General features: G+C 36.8%; 1 protein-coding gene across 1 annotated transcript in view; it reads right to left on the reverse strand.

Annotated features, from left to right (window-relative positions):
* Positions 1-12010: 12010 nt before the first annotated feature.
* UNC45B (unc-45 myosin chaperone B) overlaps positions 12011-18458 on the reverse strand; it is an 83866-nt gene continuing 77418 nt past the window's right edge. Inside the window, exons 19-20 of the mRNA XM_053707426.1 lie at positions 16078-16236; positions 12011-12827 (exon numbers count right to left, since the gene is read on the reverse strand). Of these exons, the coding sequence (XP_053563401.1) occupies positions 12567-12827; positions 16078-16236 (420 nt within the window). The 3' untranslated portion in view covers positions 12011-12566. The remainder of the gene's footprint in view (positions 12828-16077; positions 16237-18458) is intronic.

Here is an 18458-nt window from a genome sequence, read left to right on the forward strand (position 1 = left end):
TTACCTGTAAAATAAATCCTAACCTAAGTTACAAATACACCTACACTATCAATAAATTTAATAAACTACAAACATCTATCTAAAAATACAATTAAATTAACTAAACTACAAAAAAAAAAAACACTAAATTACAAAAAATAAAAAAAAGATTACAAGATTTTTAAGCTAATTACACCTATTCTAAGCCCCCTAATAAAATAATAAACCCCCAAAATAAAAAAAATTCCCTGCCCTATTCTAAATTAAACAAATTTCAAAGCTCTTTACCTTACCAGCCCTTAAAAGGGCCTTTTGTGGGGCATGCCCCAAAGAATTCAGCTCTTTTGCATACAAATACAATACCCCCCCCCCATTACAACCCACCACCCACATACCCATATTCTAAAACCACCCAAACCCCCCTTAAAAAAGCCTAACACTACCCCCCTGAAGATCTCCCTACCTTGTCTTCACCACACCGGGCCGAACTCCTGATCCGATCCGGGCGATGTCTTCCTCCAAGCGGCAAAGAAGAATTCTTCCTCCAAGCGGCAAAGAAGAATTCTTCCTCCGGCGACGTCTTCCTCCAAGCGGCAGCAAAGTCTTCATTCTTCCGGCGGCATCTTCAATCTTCTTTCTTCGCTCCGCCGCCGCGGAGCATCCATCCCGGCCGACTGCTGAACTACGAATGAGGTACCTTTAAATGACGTCATCCAAGATGGCGTCCGCCGAATTCCGATTGGCTGATAGGATTCTATCAGCCAATCGGAATTAAGTTAGAAAAATCTGATTGGCTGATTGAATCAGCCAATCAGATTCAAGTTCAATCCGATTGGCTGATCCAATCAGCCAATCAGATTGAGCTCGCATTCTATTGGCTGTTCCGATCAGCCAATAGAATGCGAGCTCAATCTGATTGGCTGATTGGATCAGCCAATCGGATTGAACTTGAATCTGATTGGCTGATTCAATCAGCCAATCAGATAATTCAAACTTAATTCCGATTGGCTGATAGAATCCTATCAGCCAATCGGAATTCGGCGGACGCCATCTTGGATGACGTCATTTAAAGGTACCTCATTCGTAGTTCAGCAGTCGGCCGGGATGGATGCTCCGCGGCGGCGGAGCGAAGAAAGAAGATTGAAGATGCCGCCGGAAGAATGAAGACTTTGCTGCCGCTTGGAGGAAGACATCGCCGGAGGAAGAATTCTTCTTTGCCGCTTGGAGGAAGACATCGCCCGGATCGGATCAGGAGTTCGGCCCGGTGTGGTGAAGACAAGGTAGGGAGATCTTCAGGGGGGTAGTGTTAGGCTTTTTTAAGGGGGGTTTGGGTGGTTTTAGAATAGGGGTATGTGGGTGGTGGGTTGTAATGGGGGGGGGTATTGTATTTGTATGCAAAAGAGCTGAATTCTTTGGGGCATGCCCCACAAAAGGCCCTTTTAAGGGCTGGTAAGGTAAAGAGCTTTGAAATTTGTTTAATTTAGAATAGGGCAGGGAATTTTTTTTATTTTGGGGGTTTATTATTTTATTAGGGGGCTTAGAATAGGTGTAATTAGCTTAAAAATCTTGTAATCTTTTTTTTATTTTTTGTAATTTAGTGTTTGTTTTTTTTGTAGTTTAGTTAATTTAATTGTATTTTTAGATAGATGTTTGTAGTTTATTAAATTTATTGATAGTGTAGGTGTATTTGTAACTTAGGTTAGGATTTATTTTACAGGTAATTGGGTAATTATTTTAACTAGGTAGATATTAAATAGTTAATAACTATTTAATAGCTATTATACCTAGTTAAAATAATTAACAATTTACCTGTAAAATAAATATTAACCCTAACATAGCTACAATGTAATTATTAATTATATTGTAGCTATCTTAGGGTTTATTTTATAGGTAAGTATTTAGATTTAAATAGGAATATTTTAGTTTATAATATGAATTAGATTAATTTAATATAAATTTAGTTAGGGGTGTTAGGGTTAGATAGAGTTAATATAGTTAATATAAATACTATAGTAACTATATTAACTATATTAACCCTAATATAATTAGGGTTAATATATATAATGTAATACCTATATTAACTATAATATACTTAGGGTTAAAATAGATAATATAGCTGGCGGCGGGGTAGGTAGATTAAATTAGGGGTTAATCATTTTAATAGAGATGGCGGCGGTGTAAGGGGCTTACATTAGGGGTTAATAATTTTAATATAGATGGCGGCGGTGTTAGGGGCTCACTCTAGGGGGTTATAGATATAATATAGCTGGCGGCGGGGTACGGGAGCGGCGGTTTAGGGGTTAATAACTTTATTAGGTTGCGGCGGGGTACGGGAGCGGCGGTTTAGGGGTTAATAATTTTATTAGGTTGCGGCGGGGTACGGGAGCGGCGGTTTAGGGGTTAATAGCTTTTTTATTGTTAGGCTAGTGAGGGGGGATAGCGGATAGAGGGTTAGACGTGTCGGGCTATGTTAGGGAGGCGTGTTAGACTTGTCGGGCTATGTTAGGGAGGCGTGTTAGACAGTGCGGGTGTTTTAGACTTTAGTCAGGTTTTATAGGCGCCGGCAGTTTCTAACGTGCCGCAAGTCACTGGCGACGCCAGAAATTTGTACTTGCGCAGATTTCTGGACATCGCTGGTTTGTCAGACTTACGGCACGTTAGCATCTGACGGTGACTTATATGGGATAGCTCGAGTTGCGAGCTGAAACTGCGGGCGACGCCGGTTCCCTCGCTTGCGCCGCAAACTGCGATCTATATCGGATCGCGCCCAAGGGCTTTAACATCGAGATACATACATATACATGTCTTAATATGGATATGTATATATATATATATGTCTACAAATGTGTACATATGTATTTATGTATTTATATGTGTATATATGTATGTACAGAGATATAGACATATATATATATATATATATATATATATATATACATATATGTGCATTGGAGCCCTTGGCAGTTAAGTAGATGAAAAATTCTAAAAACATATTTATGCAATATTTATATTTAATAAAGGTTTTTAACTATGTAATTACCGTAAATATTTCATATTCCAATGTTCTGTACATAGGGGAATATGTTCTATGTATTTCTAAATAGATATTCCTATATATATATGTATATATCTATACCTATTTATAATTATGTATATATATATATATATTTATAGGTATACATATATATTTGTTTAATAAACCATCAGATATATGTAGAAATATATAAATTAATTATGAATAAATAGAACATATTCTGTTATGTAAAGAACATTGGAGAATGAAATATTTCTATATTCCTGTCAGGTTAGTGCTAATGAGAATATGCTATGTTATTTGCATGATAGTGAGGTGTTTTTTTTTTACTTTTTCTTATATATATATAGAAGGTTTAACAATTACACTTTATTGAACATATATGCAAGACAAACATAACCATGAAGTGTTGTGTGGCAAATAAATAAATGGATTGGGTATATTCACTTCCAAAATCCAATTGAATAAAGATTATTATACCACAGTCCACCTATTATTAAAAAGGAGGATGATACTAATGGCTAATAGAACAATGGGAATAGTCGCTTCCAAAATTCTAAAGCTCAATAGCCATATATATGTAGCATCTCGCTATTAAAATGGGGCTGATGGGCCTGGTAAGCACAGGTCCAATCTGAATTTCAAATGAGGATGAAGCTAAGTGGGCTGATATTCAAAGAGAATTTTGCATATATGTGATAGATTTGCACCAGTATTCACACTGACTGCAAAATGGACTAATCTGCCCAGGGGAGTTCTCCCATCTATGTGCAATTCAACAAAAACAGCCAATAGCTAGCTTACATACCTACAGAAATAAACAGTATACTAGTATAAGTGTGCTTGGTGTGTTTGTGCAAACAACTGGTATCGATATCACTCTAGGTAGTAAAACTGTCTCACACTTTCAAATTCTACATAAGATATTATATAGAGGCACACCTTGATATAAGGTATCTATTTAGATGGCTAAATAGTAATGTCATGATCCTTTGGTTATGGGTTCAGTATATTATAGAATGATATGTGTCCAATAGACTTTCAGTAATGAAAAAGGGGAATAAAAGTTACAGGCAGATATACAGGAAATCATACGTATAACCTTGCAAGAGCATTCACACTGGCTGCAAGATGATCTATGCGCTCAAAGGCGTCCTCCTGCCTGCGTACTGCATCCGATTTCTAACTTGAATCCCTCAAAAATAAACTGTATACTAGTAATTCGTTCTCATTCACACAGCTCATTCATAGTTCTGGATACACTCAAGTAAATATCAATAAAAATAGTGCTCAGTGTGAGAACTGAGTCCCACATATAGTGTCTAAATTGTTGACATTATTGTGCCCAGTTTGAATTTGATTGAACTTGATTCTGATTGGCTGATTCCATCAGCCAATCAGAATATTCCTACCTTAATTCCGATTGGCTGATAGAATCCTATCAGCCAATCGGAATTCGAGAGACGCCATCTTGGATGACATCATTTAAAGGAATCGTCATTCGGCGAGTAGGCGTCGGGAGAAGAGGATGTTCCGCGTCGGATGGAAGATGATGGCTCCCGAAGAAAGAAGATTGAAGATGCCGTTGATAGAAGACTTCAGCCGGATCATGGAACTCTTCAGCTCCTGCTTGGATGATGACTTCAGCCGGATCATGGACCTCTTCAGCCCCCCGCTTGGGCTTGGATCAAGACATCGGAGGAGCTCTTCTGGATCGATCAGTGAACCTGGTATGGTGAAGATAAGGTAGGAAGATCTTCAGGGGCTTAGTGTTAGGTTTATTTAAGGGGGGTTTGGGTTAGATTAGGGGTATGTGGGTGGTGGGTTGTAATGTTGGGGGGGGGGATTGTATGTGTTTTTTTTACAGGCAAAAGAGCTGAATTCTTTGGGGCATGCCCCGCAAAGGGCCCTGTTCAGGGCTGTTAAGGTAAAAGAGCTTTGAACTTTATTAATTTAGAATAGGGTAGGGCATTTTTTTATTTTGGGGGTCATTGTTATTTTATTAGGGGGCTTAGAGTAGGTGTAATTAGTTTAAAATTGTTGTAATATTTTTCTGATGTTTGTAAATATTTTTTTATTTTTTGTAACTTAGTTCTTTTTTATTTTTTGTACTTTAGTTAGTTTATTTCATTGTATTTATTTGTAGATATTGTATTTAATTAATGTATTGATAGTGTAGTGTTAGGTTTAATTGTAGGTAATTGTAGGTATTTTATTTAATTAATTTATTGATAGTGTAGTGTTAGGTTTAATTGTAACTTAGGTTAGGATTTATTTTACAGGTAATTTTGTAATTATTTTAACTATTTTAGCTATTAAATAGTTCTTAAATATTTAATAGCTATTGTACCTGGTTAAAATAAATACAAAGTTACCTGTAAAATAAATATAAATCCTAAAATAGCTATAATATAAATATAATTTATATTGTAGCTATATTAGGATTTATTTTACAGGTAAGTATTTAGCTTTAAATAGGAATAATTTATTTAATAAGAGTTAATTAATTTCGTTAGATGTAAATTATATTTAATTTAGGGGGGTGTTAGTGTTAGGGTTAGACTTAGCTTTAGGGGTTAATACATTTATTAGAATAGCGGTGAGCTCCAGTCGGCAGATTAGGGGTTAATGTTTGAAGTTAGGTGTCGGCGATGTTAGGGAGGGCAGATTAGGGGTTAATACTATTTATTATAGGGTTAGTGAGGCGGATTAGGGGTTAATAACTTTATTATAATAGCGGTGCGGTCCGGTTGGCAGATTAGGGGTTAATAAGTGTAGGCAGGTGGAGGCGACGTTGTGGGGGGCAGATTTGGGGTTAATAAATATAATATAGGGGTCGGCGGTGTTAGGGACAGCAGATTAGGGGTACATAAGGATAACGTAAGTAGCGGCGCTTTGCGGTCGGCAGATTAGGGGTTAATTATTGTAGGTAGCTGGCGGCGACGTTGTGGGGGGCAGGTTAGGGGTTAATACTATTTATTATAGGGTTAGTGAGGCGGATTAGGGGTTAATAACTTTATTATAATAGCGGTGCGGTCCGGTCGGCAGATTAGGGGTTAATAAGTGTAGGCAGGTGGAGGCGACGTTGTGGGGGGCAGGTTAGGGGTTAATAAATATAATATAGGGGTCGGCGGTGTTAGGAGCAGCAGATTAGGGGTACATAAGTATAACGTAGGTGGCGGTCGGCAGATTAGGGGTTAAAAAAAATTAATCGAGTGGCGGCGATGTGGGGGGACCTCGGTTTAGGGGTACATAGGTAGTTTATGGGTGTTAGTGTACTTTAGAGCACAGTGGTTAAGAGCTTTATAAACCGGCGTTAGCCCAGAAAGCTCTTAACTACTGACTTTTTTCTGCGGCTGGAGTTTTGTCGTTAGATTTCTAACGCTCACTTCAGCCACGACTCTAAATACCGGAGTTAGAAAGATCCCATTGAAAAGATAGGATACGCAATTGACGTAAGGGGATCTGTGGTATGGAAAAGTCGCGGCTGAAAAGTGAGCGTTAGACCCTTTTTTGACTGACTCCAAATACCGGCGGTAGCCTAAAACCAGCGTTAGGAGCCTCTAACGCTGGTTTTCACGGCTACCGCCAAACTCCAAATCTAGGCCACAGTTAGTAGGTTATGGCAGTTTAGGGGTCAATGTTTAAATGATATGCATAGTCATGTACAATGCATATTGTTTAAAGTATTGTGTATATCTATAGAGTAAAAGGTATTTAATGTTGCTTTCTATTATTTTAAACATAAACATATATTTTTACAGGTGTACCTCAGAGATAATGGGGCATATGTATCAAGCTCCGTATGGAGCTTGATGCCCCGTGTTTCTGGCGAGCCTGCAGGCTCGCCAGAAACAGCAGTTATGAAGCAGCGACACAAAGACCGCTGCTCCATAACCTGTCCGCCTGCTCTGAGCAGGCGGACACACATCGCCGGAAATCAACCCGATCGAGTACGATCGGGTTGATTGACACCTCCCTGCTGGCGGCCCATTGGCCGCGAGTCAGCAGGGGGCGGCGTTGCACCAGCAGCTCTTGTGAGCTGCTGGTGCAATGCTGAATATGGCAAGCGTATTGTTCGCCGTATTCAACGAGGTCTGGCAGACCTGATCCGCAGTGTCGGATCAGGTCCGCCAGACCATGATAACTAGAGGCCATTGCGTGTACGCAATAAAGCAAATATAGCAATAAAGTGAGTCACACTAATGTTTTGGTTTCCCAGTGCATATAAATATAAGTTATGTTTACACTAATCTATCATTATTATTATTATTATTAAGTGTGCAAAAGCATTATGTCTAAAAAAAAAAACAATGTACATACCTTAATTCAAAAATACTTTATTGATAAAAAAAAATGCTAACCAGAAAGAAAACAAAACAAAACATAATTTCACATTATATGACACACACATATATGTGTGTGTATACATGTGTATTTACATGTTTATATGTGTATTTATTTTGGAAAAACGGCACCAATAAACTTTCTTGAGACTGGGTTGCCACAAACCTTCAATTTGTAAAAAGAGAAATATCTGTGAAGCGCAATAAAGCGAAGCACAATAAATGAGGCATGCCTGTACAAATTTATGTCTAAAATACACAACACAACAGGCAACAATAAATCCCTTTCAAGATATCTACAATACAATGCATATTTTGTCAAGGAGATGTGGTAAATGCCAGAGGGCCAGAAAACCCTCCCGGCCTAGTCAGGCTCCTGGAACTGAGCACTGGACCAGAATTAAGCCCTGGTCCGGCACTTCTTAAAAAGGGTGCCAATCCAGCAGGGTGCAAGGGATCAAGTCGCCCTTTTATTATGTTGTCGGCAATTTGATGAGGCACTTCAATTCCAGTCCCCCATTCCTCCCAGAAGGTAGCTCCCCCAAACAAGTGGTATCCCCAGGTGCCTCATCAAATTGATAGTTCCAGGAACTCGGCTAGGCCGGCCCATAGCACATCTCCATGACACATCATTTAAACATTGTTTATAATTTTAGTGACATAGCTCCTATAGTTATAAAACAGAGGTTTACTATTTAGTATTGTTTATTATAGTCAGGTATTTTTCAGACAGTAGGTAGTGGGAGTTAGCTGAGGTGTTCCAGAGGAGTGTAGGTTAGAAGTTACATAAGTGTAGGCGGTATTAGGGACTTAGCTGGGCATTCCAATGATGTGTAGGTTAGGCCTGACTAGGTGTAGGCAGCCAGTGAGAGTTAGCTGGGTGGTGCAGGGGGAGTGTAGGTTAGCTCCGACATAGGTGTAGGCATTGGTTGGATGTAGCGAGGCGGAGCAGGGGGAGTGTAGTTTAGATGTGACGTAGATATAGGTGTTCAGGGGGAGTTAGCGGGGTGTGCTAGCAGGAGTAGACTGCACTTTGATTCCGAAATATCGACAGGACCTTCTTTAACAAGGTGTAAAAGGGGCAGCTGCCCTGGGCCCAGTCTGTGTTGTGGGGCCCAAAGTCCAGAGCACATTTTTTTATATTTGTATTTTTAATTATTTTAATGGCTTAGTGTCAGTGCTCTCTTCACAGCAGGTGGAGTAGAGCGCTATTTCAGAGCACACATAGGATGCCGATGCACAGCAGAGTTCCACACTGCAAGCAGCATCGCAGATGAGCAACCCTGCACCCTTCAGTAAGCCTAAAGCAGTGAAGAAATTACTTTGCTCAGGGCCGTTTCCACGGATGGGCAAAAGGAGCTACTGCTTGGGGAGCCAGTCGGCAAGGATGACAAAGTGAAGTACTTGCTGGCTGCTAGGAACAGATACAGGCAGCTCACTGTGACATAGATTACGAGTTTTGCGTTGCAGCTTTTAACGCTGAAAAAATTGCAATTTCAGTGTAAAAGCAGTAACGCCGCTATTGGGAGTCGTGTCGGTATAGCTATACCACAAGCATTTTAGCCTGTAACGCAACGTCAATCCTGCACTCAAAAAAATTATGTTTTTGCGTGGGATTTCCATAGCACCGGTATTACAGGTTGTGTGGTTTCACAAAACTCATAACTAAAATGTTACAAAGTACACTAACACCCATAAACTACCTATTAATCCCTAAACCACCACCTCCCGCATAGCAAACACTATATTAAAGCTATTAACCCCTAATCTGCCACCCACCTACATTGCGACTATTAAATAAAGTTATTAACTCCTAAGCTTCCGCCCACCCACATCACCAACACTATTTAAATATATTAACCCCAATTCCCCCGCACCCCAACATCGCCGCCACTATAATAAAATTATAAACCCCTATTCCGCCACTCCCCGACATCGCCGCTACTAAATAAAATTATTAACCCCTAAACCTCTGGCCTCCCACATCTCCACCACTAAATAAACCTATTAACCCCTAAACCGCCAGACCCCACATCACAAAACACTAAATTAAACTATTAGCCCCTAAACCTAACGCCTCCTAACTTTAAATTTAAATTACAATATAACTATATTTAAATAAATAAAAACTTACCTGTGAAATAAAACCTAACATTAAACTATAAATTAACCTAACCTTACTATTCTAATAAAATAAAAAATACTACCAATTAAAATATCTGAATTTCACATTTAATAAAACCTAACACTAAGAAAAAAATTAAAAATCTAAATTACAACTAAAAAAAGTTTACCAAAAATAATTAACACTAAAATCACAAAAAAAACTAAGATTACAAAAAATAAACAAAATTATCAAAAATAAAAACAATTACACCTAATCAAATAGCCCTATAAAAATAAAAAAGCCCCAAAATAAAAACACCCCCTAGCCTACAATAAACTACCAATAGCCCTTAAAAGGGCCTTTTGTAGGGCACTGCCCTAAAGAAATCAGCTCTTTTACCTGTAAAAAAAATACAAAGTCCCCCCAACAGTAAAACCCACCACCCAACCAACCCCCCAAAATAAAAAACCTAACTCTAAAAAAACCTAAGCTACCCATTGCCCCTAAAGGGGCATTTGTATGGGCATTGTCCTTAAAAGGGCATATAGCTCTTTTGCATTGCCCTTATAAGGGCATTTAGCTCTTTTTCAAAGCCCAAAGCCCTAATCTAAAAAAAAAACACCAATTTTTTTCTTTTTTTTTAAACCTTACACTAACCCCAGAAGATCTACTCACAGTTTCTGAAGTCCGGACATCCATCTCCATCCAGGCGTCTTCTATCTTCATCCCGGTGGCGTGGAGCGAAGCCATCCTGGAAGCTGAAGAAAGCCTGCACGGAGCGTCCTCTTCATACGGTCGCCTCCATACACTGAAGTTGAATGCAAGGTAGCCATTTCAAAATGGCGTACCTTGCATTCCTATTGGCTGATTTGATTCTTCAAATTCAAATCAGCCAATAGGATGAGAGCTTCTCAAATCCTATTGGCTGTTCAAAACAGCCAATAGGATGAGAGTTACTAAAATCCTACTGAAATATATTTTTTATATATTTGACTGATCTCATTTTTTATCTTTATCCTTATTTTCATTATTATTTTTTATATTTATTATTTTATTTACATTGCTTCATCTTTTATTCTTATTTATTTTTAATTTCCCTTGTAACGAATTTGGAATTTTGGATTCTTGAATTTTTCTTTTCTTATGTACTTCATCACTTCTGTTGTCATTATGCTATATGTTAACATTGAATGGTTAATTGTAATATGAACCTAAGCTTATCCAGCTATCAGTATTAGTTGTACAATATACTGTTATTTTGACAACTTTACACAATGTACAAACTAATGTATTCTCGTATGTTTTCCATCTAGAGCGCAACAAACTTTGATGATATTTATTTATGAATGACATTACAGTCCTTCTATCTCATTTGTGCTCTCTATATGAAAGGGACATTATTATTGGATGCTGTAACATCAATGTTGATTGGTCTAACACATATACATAACTCAGTGTTGTAAGATTCTAAGTAGGCTCCGAAGAAGCGCATTTACGCATGAGTGAAACGCGTCAGGCATACACTGACTGTGACCTGTAGCCTACACTGGCCTACACTGGCCTGGATCTATCCAATAAACCTTATTTTTGCTTATAAGACTCTACAAGTTCCAGCGTAACTTTTCTTTATTGAATTCTCCATTTAAAATAGGGCCCACCGGGCCGCAGAAAAATGTAGACGAGTGGCACTGCTCAGCCACACCCCCTTTTTAGAAAATCTCGACAGACTGATGGACTGCGAGGCATATATCATGTATTTTAACAGAATTAATTTTGTTACATACAAATAATATAACCATTATGATAGAGATACACTATATTCCTCTACAGACCTTTGTTTACTATGTAGAGGTTATTTTTTCTATCCACCCTATTTCCCAGTAATCTTTGCTTTTCTGTTTCTTTAGCCAGTGATCATTTACATATCCTTAGGGATGAGAAGGGAGTCATCATCATGAAATCCAACTGCAGATTTCTTTCTAATTGTAGCCTTTAAAGGGATATGAAACCCAAATGTTTTTCTTTTGTGACTCAGACAGAGCACACCATTTTAAAAAAAGGTTTCCAATTTACTTCTATTATCAAATTTGCTTCATTCATATGATATTTTGCGTTGAAGACATACCTAGGTAGGCATCTGGAGCAGTGCTCTTGCAAATGGATAACATTCTTGCAAAACTGCTGCCATATAGTGCTCAAAAAATGGGCCAGCTCCTAAGCATACGTCCCTGTTTATCAACAAAAGATACCAGGAGAACAAAGAAAATGTGACAATAGAATTAAATTATTAAGTTGTTTAAAATGACATGCTCTATCTGAATTGTGTTAGAAAATTTTTGGGTGTCATCATATCCCTTAAAGTGAAAGACAGTTATGGTTTTATTGAAATGTTAAGCAAATTATCAACTACATAAATATTGCATTCCATACTGCTATACAGTCAGATGTATATTCACCTTCTTAGTTGTCACATGCACTTCACACATCATTTTATATTTTAGAGAACTTGTGTTATACATCAGAAAGGTGTAAAAAAGACAGATCTTTAGAGTATGAGCAACTTTATTTTAGTAAAAAAAAAACAGAAAACAGTCAGAAAAAAATACAAATGCATTTTCTTTTTCTCCATGTCATACAATAATAAAAACAATTGAAAATACTATGTTTTATTTTTCTCATTGTACTAATACAGTGCCCCTAAAATATATAATAAATGATGATTTGAGGGGAAGGGGACACAGTTGCCAAAACAAATAGCTGTTGAATGCATTTCTAACAATGCATATATATTCCTATGTATGATATCTAAAAATAAAAGATTTAAGTACAGATTGATGCAGATTGATTCAGTAACAGGTGAAAAACGGAGATGGATTATTTTTTATTATGCAAATCCAGAAAATTCTCTTTGACTTTGCCCTGATACCATCTGTGTCTTCAAATTACAAAGAAGCTTAGCTGTAAACCATCCAATAATTCTTCTGTTGCTTCTACAATAGTGTTGTTACAGATCTATGGGTGGGAATGTAACCCTTGCATCCACTCTAACCTCACATGAGACGTAATAGTGGCAGCCATGTTAGCAGTTACTCTGTGCCACTCAAGAGAAAGGCTTAATCAAGCCATAATCCAGGCATTTAATCAGAGCCTCACGTGCCACATTGATAATATGCTGGTTCTTTTGGTTATCCTTTTGCTTGCCAAGTACTGTCAGAATCTCAAGCATCTCAGACTCCACCAGTTTCTTGGCCAGGTCTTTGTCAGCAGAGATAAGATTGCATGCAATCACAACTCCACGGTGCTGGACCTGCAAGTCATCATTCAGACACAGTCTCTGCAGGATCTCCATCCACTGAGTAGTCTAGAAGATAAGAGACGCATTCATGTATAATAACAAATAGATATCAGATTTATGTCTTAATTTGTTATATTTATAGATGTGTGTATAGATGTATTTATGTGTTTTACTGTATATTTACTGTACATATTTAACATTCCAATGTTCTTCACATACAGGATAATGTATTTTTTATTGTAAATATATATATATATATATATATATATATATATGTGTGTGTGTGTGTGTGTGTATATACTGATACTATATATATATATATATATACATATATGTATATATATGTATGTGTGTGTGTGTGTGTGTGTGTATATACCGATACAAGAGAGAGAGAGAGAGAGAGAGGTGTGTTTTTTTACATTACATTTTACATTAACAGTATAACATACATATAGGAATATATATTTAATAATAAAAATTATTTTTGTTTTTGAAGAACATATAAATGTAAAATATGCGATTATAAATATACACAATTCATGTTTTGCGGTGTTGGGTTAGCGCACATGAAGAATTACTAATCTTACATCAAGTTATTGAAATATGACATAAAATGTTTTATATATAATATGTTAATAAAGCGATGTATGATTAGTAATTCTTCATGTGTGCTAGCCCGACACCGCATTAGAAATTTTAAAACATGAATCGCGTTACGCATATTTTACATGGCTGGTAACATGGGCCCCAATTTATCAAAGGTGTTGCGGACCTGATCCGACACTGCGGATCAGGTCCGCAAGACCTCGCTAAATGCAGAGAGCAATACGCTCTCCGCATTTAACATTGCACCAGCAGCTCACAAAAATGTTTGTTCTTCTTAAGGCAGCTTAAAAAAGTGGCCTGTCTCAAAAACTGTTTACTTATTTTTACTCAACCATCATCCTACATTATCATTAAAGGAGAAACACCAAATTGTTAGACCTGGGAAAAAATCATTGGGATTCAACTTATTTCTCTTAAGGACATTTACTTTTCAAAGATGAATATGAGATTTTTTTTCTGCTGATTGTATTTGTTTGTTCATTGTCATCTGATACCTTTTCCACCATAAAGAGCATTTTTTTATACTTGGCGAATAAATAATTATTTTCTATTCTATTTTGTATGTGAAGAACATGTAATGTGAAATATTCATAACTGCTGTTGTTTTTTCTTCTTCTGCACTCTCCATTGTCTTCTATGGAGAGAATACACGGTTGTGACATTTGGTTAGTGTACATTGCTTGCGTGCAAAAAGCTTACTTCTAGCAAAGTCTACACTCTAGTGGGAGCACTTAGTAGCTCACCACTTGTAACCTGGCCCACATTTGTTGAAATATTGATTTATTATTTATGCTCCATAATGCACATTAATCTATAGATGATTCCATGTGAATGGTTTTTATACAGACATAGAAAGAGATTCTGCAGATAAGAAATGTAGGACCAACGTCTCTGTCCATAGTTTTTATATAGAGTAAGCTTCAAGGGGCAGAAAGTACAAAATTGAAATGTTCATGAATGCATTTAACTTTTAAACAGAAATATTCCATTAGCAACAATGCTTCTAGTAAAAGTAATTTTTGTTTTTCAGCTGTGTACACACATATGCTGTGAGTATTGAAACACCACACCTCAGAGAGTCTGCAGTGGCTTGTATGAAACAATTGAAGTCCACTGAAGCAATACAAAGCAACACCAGCTCTCCGAGTTAACATTGAATTGGTGTTTATATCCTGATGATCTAGTCACACATAGCATACGAGCATATGCTGCTGAAACAGTAATACCTTTTACTAGAAGTATTTTTGCTTATGGAAGTATACTGCAAAAATACTTCTTTTTAAAACTGAAATGTGTTCACGCACATTTTAATTTTGACCTTTATATCCCTTTAACTAGTCTATAGGATAGATTTGTGCCTATCCCAGTCATTCTTAAAGGGACAGTCTAGGCCAAAATAAACTTTCATGATTCAGATAGCGCATGTAATTTTAAACAATTTTCCAATTTACTTTTATCACCAATTTTGCTTTGTTCCCTTGGTATTCTTAGTTGAAAGCTTAACCTAGGAGGTTCATATGCTAATTTCTTAGACCTTGAAGCCCACCTCTTTCAGATTGCATTTTAACAGTTTTTCACCACTAGAGGGTGTTAGTTCACATATTTCACATAGATAACACTGTGCTCGTGGACATGAAGTAATCTGGGAGCAGGCACTGATTGGCTAGACTGCAAGTCTGTCAAAAGAACTGAAAAAAGGGGCAGTTTGCAGAGGCTTAGATACAAGATAATCACAGAGGTTAAAATTATATTATTATAACTGTGTTGGTTAAGCAAAACTGGGGAATGGGTAATAAAGGGATTATCTATCTTTTAAAACAATAAAAATTCTGGTGTAGACTGTCCCTTTAAAGTACACACAGTGTTTGTACCACCTCAAGTTTTTTTTCTCCATGAATCAACCACTTTTTTTGTAAAGAAGTGCGTACGCAAATGACTCCTGACTCTACTTTCCTTCGACTTGAGTGTATGAACCCTTATTCTGTTGTTGATCTTTTTGTGGAAAACATTTTCAGTGTCAGCTTTAGTAAGCCCCTTAAAGTGATTGTAAACTTTAACGAATTAAAGGCCAGTATCGAATAATAATAATAAAAACTAGGTCACTTTAATTCATTAAAGTTTACAATGATGCTTATTTTTAAAATACCTTTGCGTTATGGTAAACACTGTTGTTTTGCCCCACAAGCTGGACGCCAAAGGGGGCATACAACGATTTAAGGAAGCCGGATTTCTCATCAATATGCTAATGAAAGCAGCAGATACAGGAGGAGGATCAGTGTTATGTTTACCGTAACACAAAGGTAAGTATTTTAAAAAAATAAGCATCATTGTAAAATTGAATGAATTAAAGTGCCCCTGTTTTTATGAGTATTATTTGATACTGGGGTTTAATTTGATAAAGTATACAGTCACTTTAATGTACTTGAAGATTTCTATCATATCACTTTCTCTAAGCTTTAAGTCATTGCGCCTTTCTTTGTAAGTTTATTTTTTTTACACCATGTACCATTTTAGTAGACCTCCTTTGACCAGATTCTAGTTTGCTTATATCCATCTGGAGATATGGTGTCCAGAACTGCAAACAATATTCAAAATACAGCCTAACTTGCGATCTGTAAAGTGTAAACAGCTTTGCTGTAAAGAACTATGATTTTACTAAAACAATATTTATAGCGTTCTTTATTCTGGCACTTTAGACACATAAGCTTACCACTTCTGTCATTTTGTGACACAGCCTTTTGTGGGCAGATGTAAGTATTGCCAGGGTTCCTGCTGCAGCTCGTTGCAGTTTTACTTCATCATCTTCTCCACACAGCAAGACAACCAGCTTCAGTCGGTCATTTCCTTCTGCTATGAACCTCTCTTGAACCTGAATGGAAGTTGAATAAGAATACACAGAAACAGGAAAAATATATTAACTATATTTCAACACGCTGTTTAGTTAAATTAATGTTCTACTATGCTTCTTTTTTTTTTTTTTTTTTTTAAATGTAGGAAATTAAATATACCCAATATTATTATCTGCTTTTAACAAAGCCCTTGCTTAAGAACAGAATAATGCATGTATTTTGAACACACTCTACTGGATGGAGTGCTGATTTCCTCTCTGTATATCTATATATGATAGGTTAGAAGAAAGCTATATTATTGAACCTTGCTAATTGGTTGTTCCCAACAGAGGACAAGTTCACATTCTTATTTTAGTAAGTTGAAAAGTCTCCATAGACTTTAACAGAGATATTTGTTGCTTCTACCAGTTCATAAAGTTTACATATGGAATACAAACAAAACAGAGTTTCTCTAGTAAATTAAAGTGTTCAGTCGCGCATCAGATAATATTATATTTAAATATTTAAAATAACGCAGGTGCTAAAAAATATTTCCCACCTTAAAAAGTGAATAGCGGTGTTTATATTTCTAACCACTTCAACAGAATGTTCAAAGAGCACACTTCTACATTAAATTTCTATTTTATTATTCCAAAATTCATTAAAATTATGGGGGGAAATTAAAATCCTCCATGTCTCAAAATAAAATCAATGTAAATATTTGCATAGGAAATTAGCACATATAGGCAAGTATCCCCGCTTGCTTTTCCCCAGAAATTCTTAATATACAATATTACCATTGCATAAGAGAATTGTGGGTAAGATATGCAAATTAGATATGCAAATTCTCAGTTTTTTTGCTTCAAAAATACTGTTTTGACAAAGCGATCCTTTTAACAGGATTATCTCCTACTGATGAGTTCCAAAAAGAACGAAACAGGCTTGTCTAGTGAGTGATTTCTGGTTTGCTGTCATAATCCTGTTAAAAGGATCGCTGTGTCAAAACAGTATTTTTGAAGCAAAAAAACTGAGAATTTGCATATGTAATTTGCATATCTTACCCACAATTCTCTTATGCATTGGTAATATTGTATATTAAGAATTTCTGGGGAAAAGCAAGCGGGGATACTTGCCTATATGTGCTAATTTCCTATGCAAATATTTACATTGATTTTATTTTATTAGGCAAATTCCAATCATTAATACTAATGAATGGCTACTGACATCTTGACAAATGCCATCTCCCTAAAAGCTACGATTGGAGCAGTTATGAAGCAGCAGTCTAAAGACCACTGCTCCATAACTTGTCCGCCTGCTCTGAGGCTGCAGACATCAATTCACCCGATCCTATACGATCGGGTTGATTGACACCCCCTGCTAGTGGTTGGCCGCGAATCTGCAGGGGGCGGCATTGCAGAAGCAGTTCACAAGAACTGCTTATGCAATGATAAATGCCGACAGCCTATGCTGTCGGCATTTATCGATGTGCGGCGGACATGATACGCTACATTGTATCATGTCCGCTTGCACATTCATAAATCGGCCCCCTTATCTGCAAATAGGAAACTAGCCGGCATAAATATATATCTTAGAAAACTCTAGTAAATTACAGTAATGTATTCCTATGTATTTTGTCAGGTACACACTGTATGGATAATGGTTACATAGTGCAACCAATTGTAAAGTGATGAAAAAGAATAATATTAATTATCTATTCTTATAGAAAAGAAAATATAATGTGCAGATCCAAATCTACTAACAGCTAATAGTTGTGTTCTGATTCTAGGTAGTCATTAATTAGAAGATTTATATGTTATTCTGTAATATCAAACATGGGTGGTTCTAGGGGTGCAAAAAGGTTGACTACAAATCTAAATATCAAGGGTGCAGGTGTTACTGGTGAGAAACTTTGTCTTCTTCTTCCTGTCCCTATCTTTATTTATTTTTATTTTTTACCCCATTTTGCCTCCTTTACCCATCTGCTTGCTCTATGCGAGCTATGAACAGGTAATATATCACTTTGCCAGTTCAGATTTGGGAATGCTGCAGTAATGAATGGGGATACATAGCACTGTACAGCACCCCCTATCATTGTTACTGATATTAAGTCATATAGAAAAATAATGAATGCTGAAGTCATTTATACAACTGAGGCATTTGCTGCAATGCATAGTATGAAGCTTCTCCAAGTTACCTGGTTAATGTTTCACCCTCTGTATCCCCATTTTGTATTTTATTATTTTTTTTACATTTATTTTTGTCT

The sequence above is a fragment of the Bombina bombina genome, chromosome 3 (assembly GCF_027579735.1).
Source record: "Bombina bombina isolate aBomBom1 chromosome 3, aBomBom1.pri, whole genome shotgun sequence".
Lineage (NCBI taxonomy): Eukaryota > Metazoa > Chordata > Amphibia > Anura > Bombinatoridae > Bombina > Bombina bombina.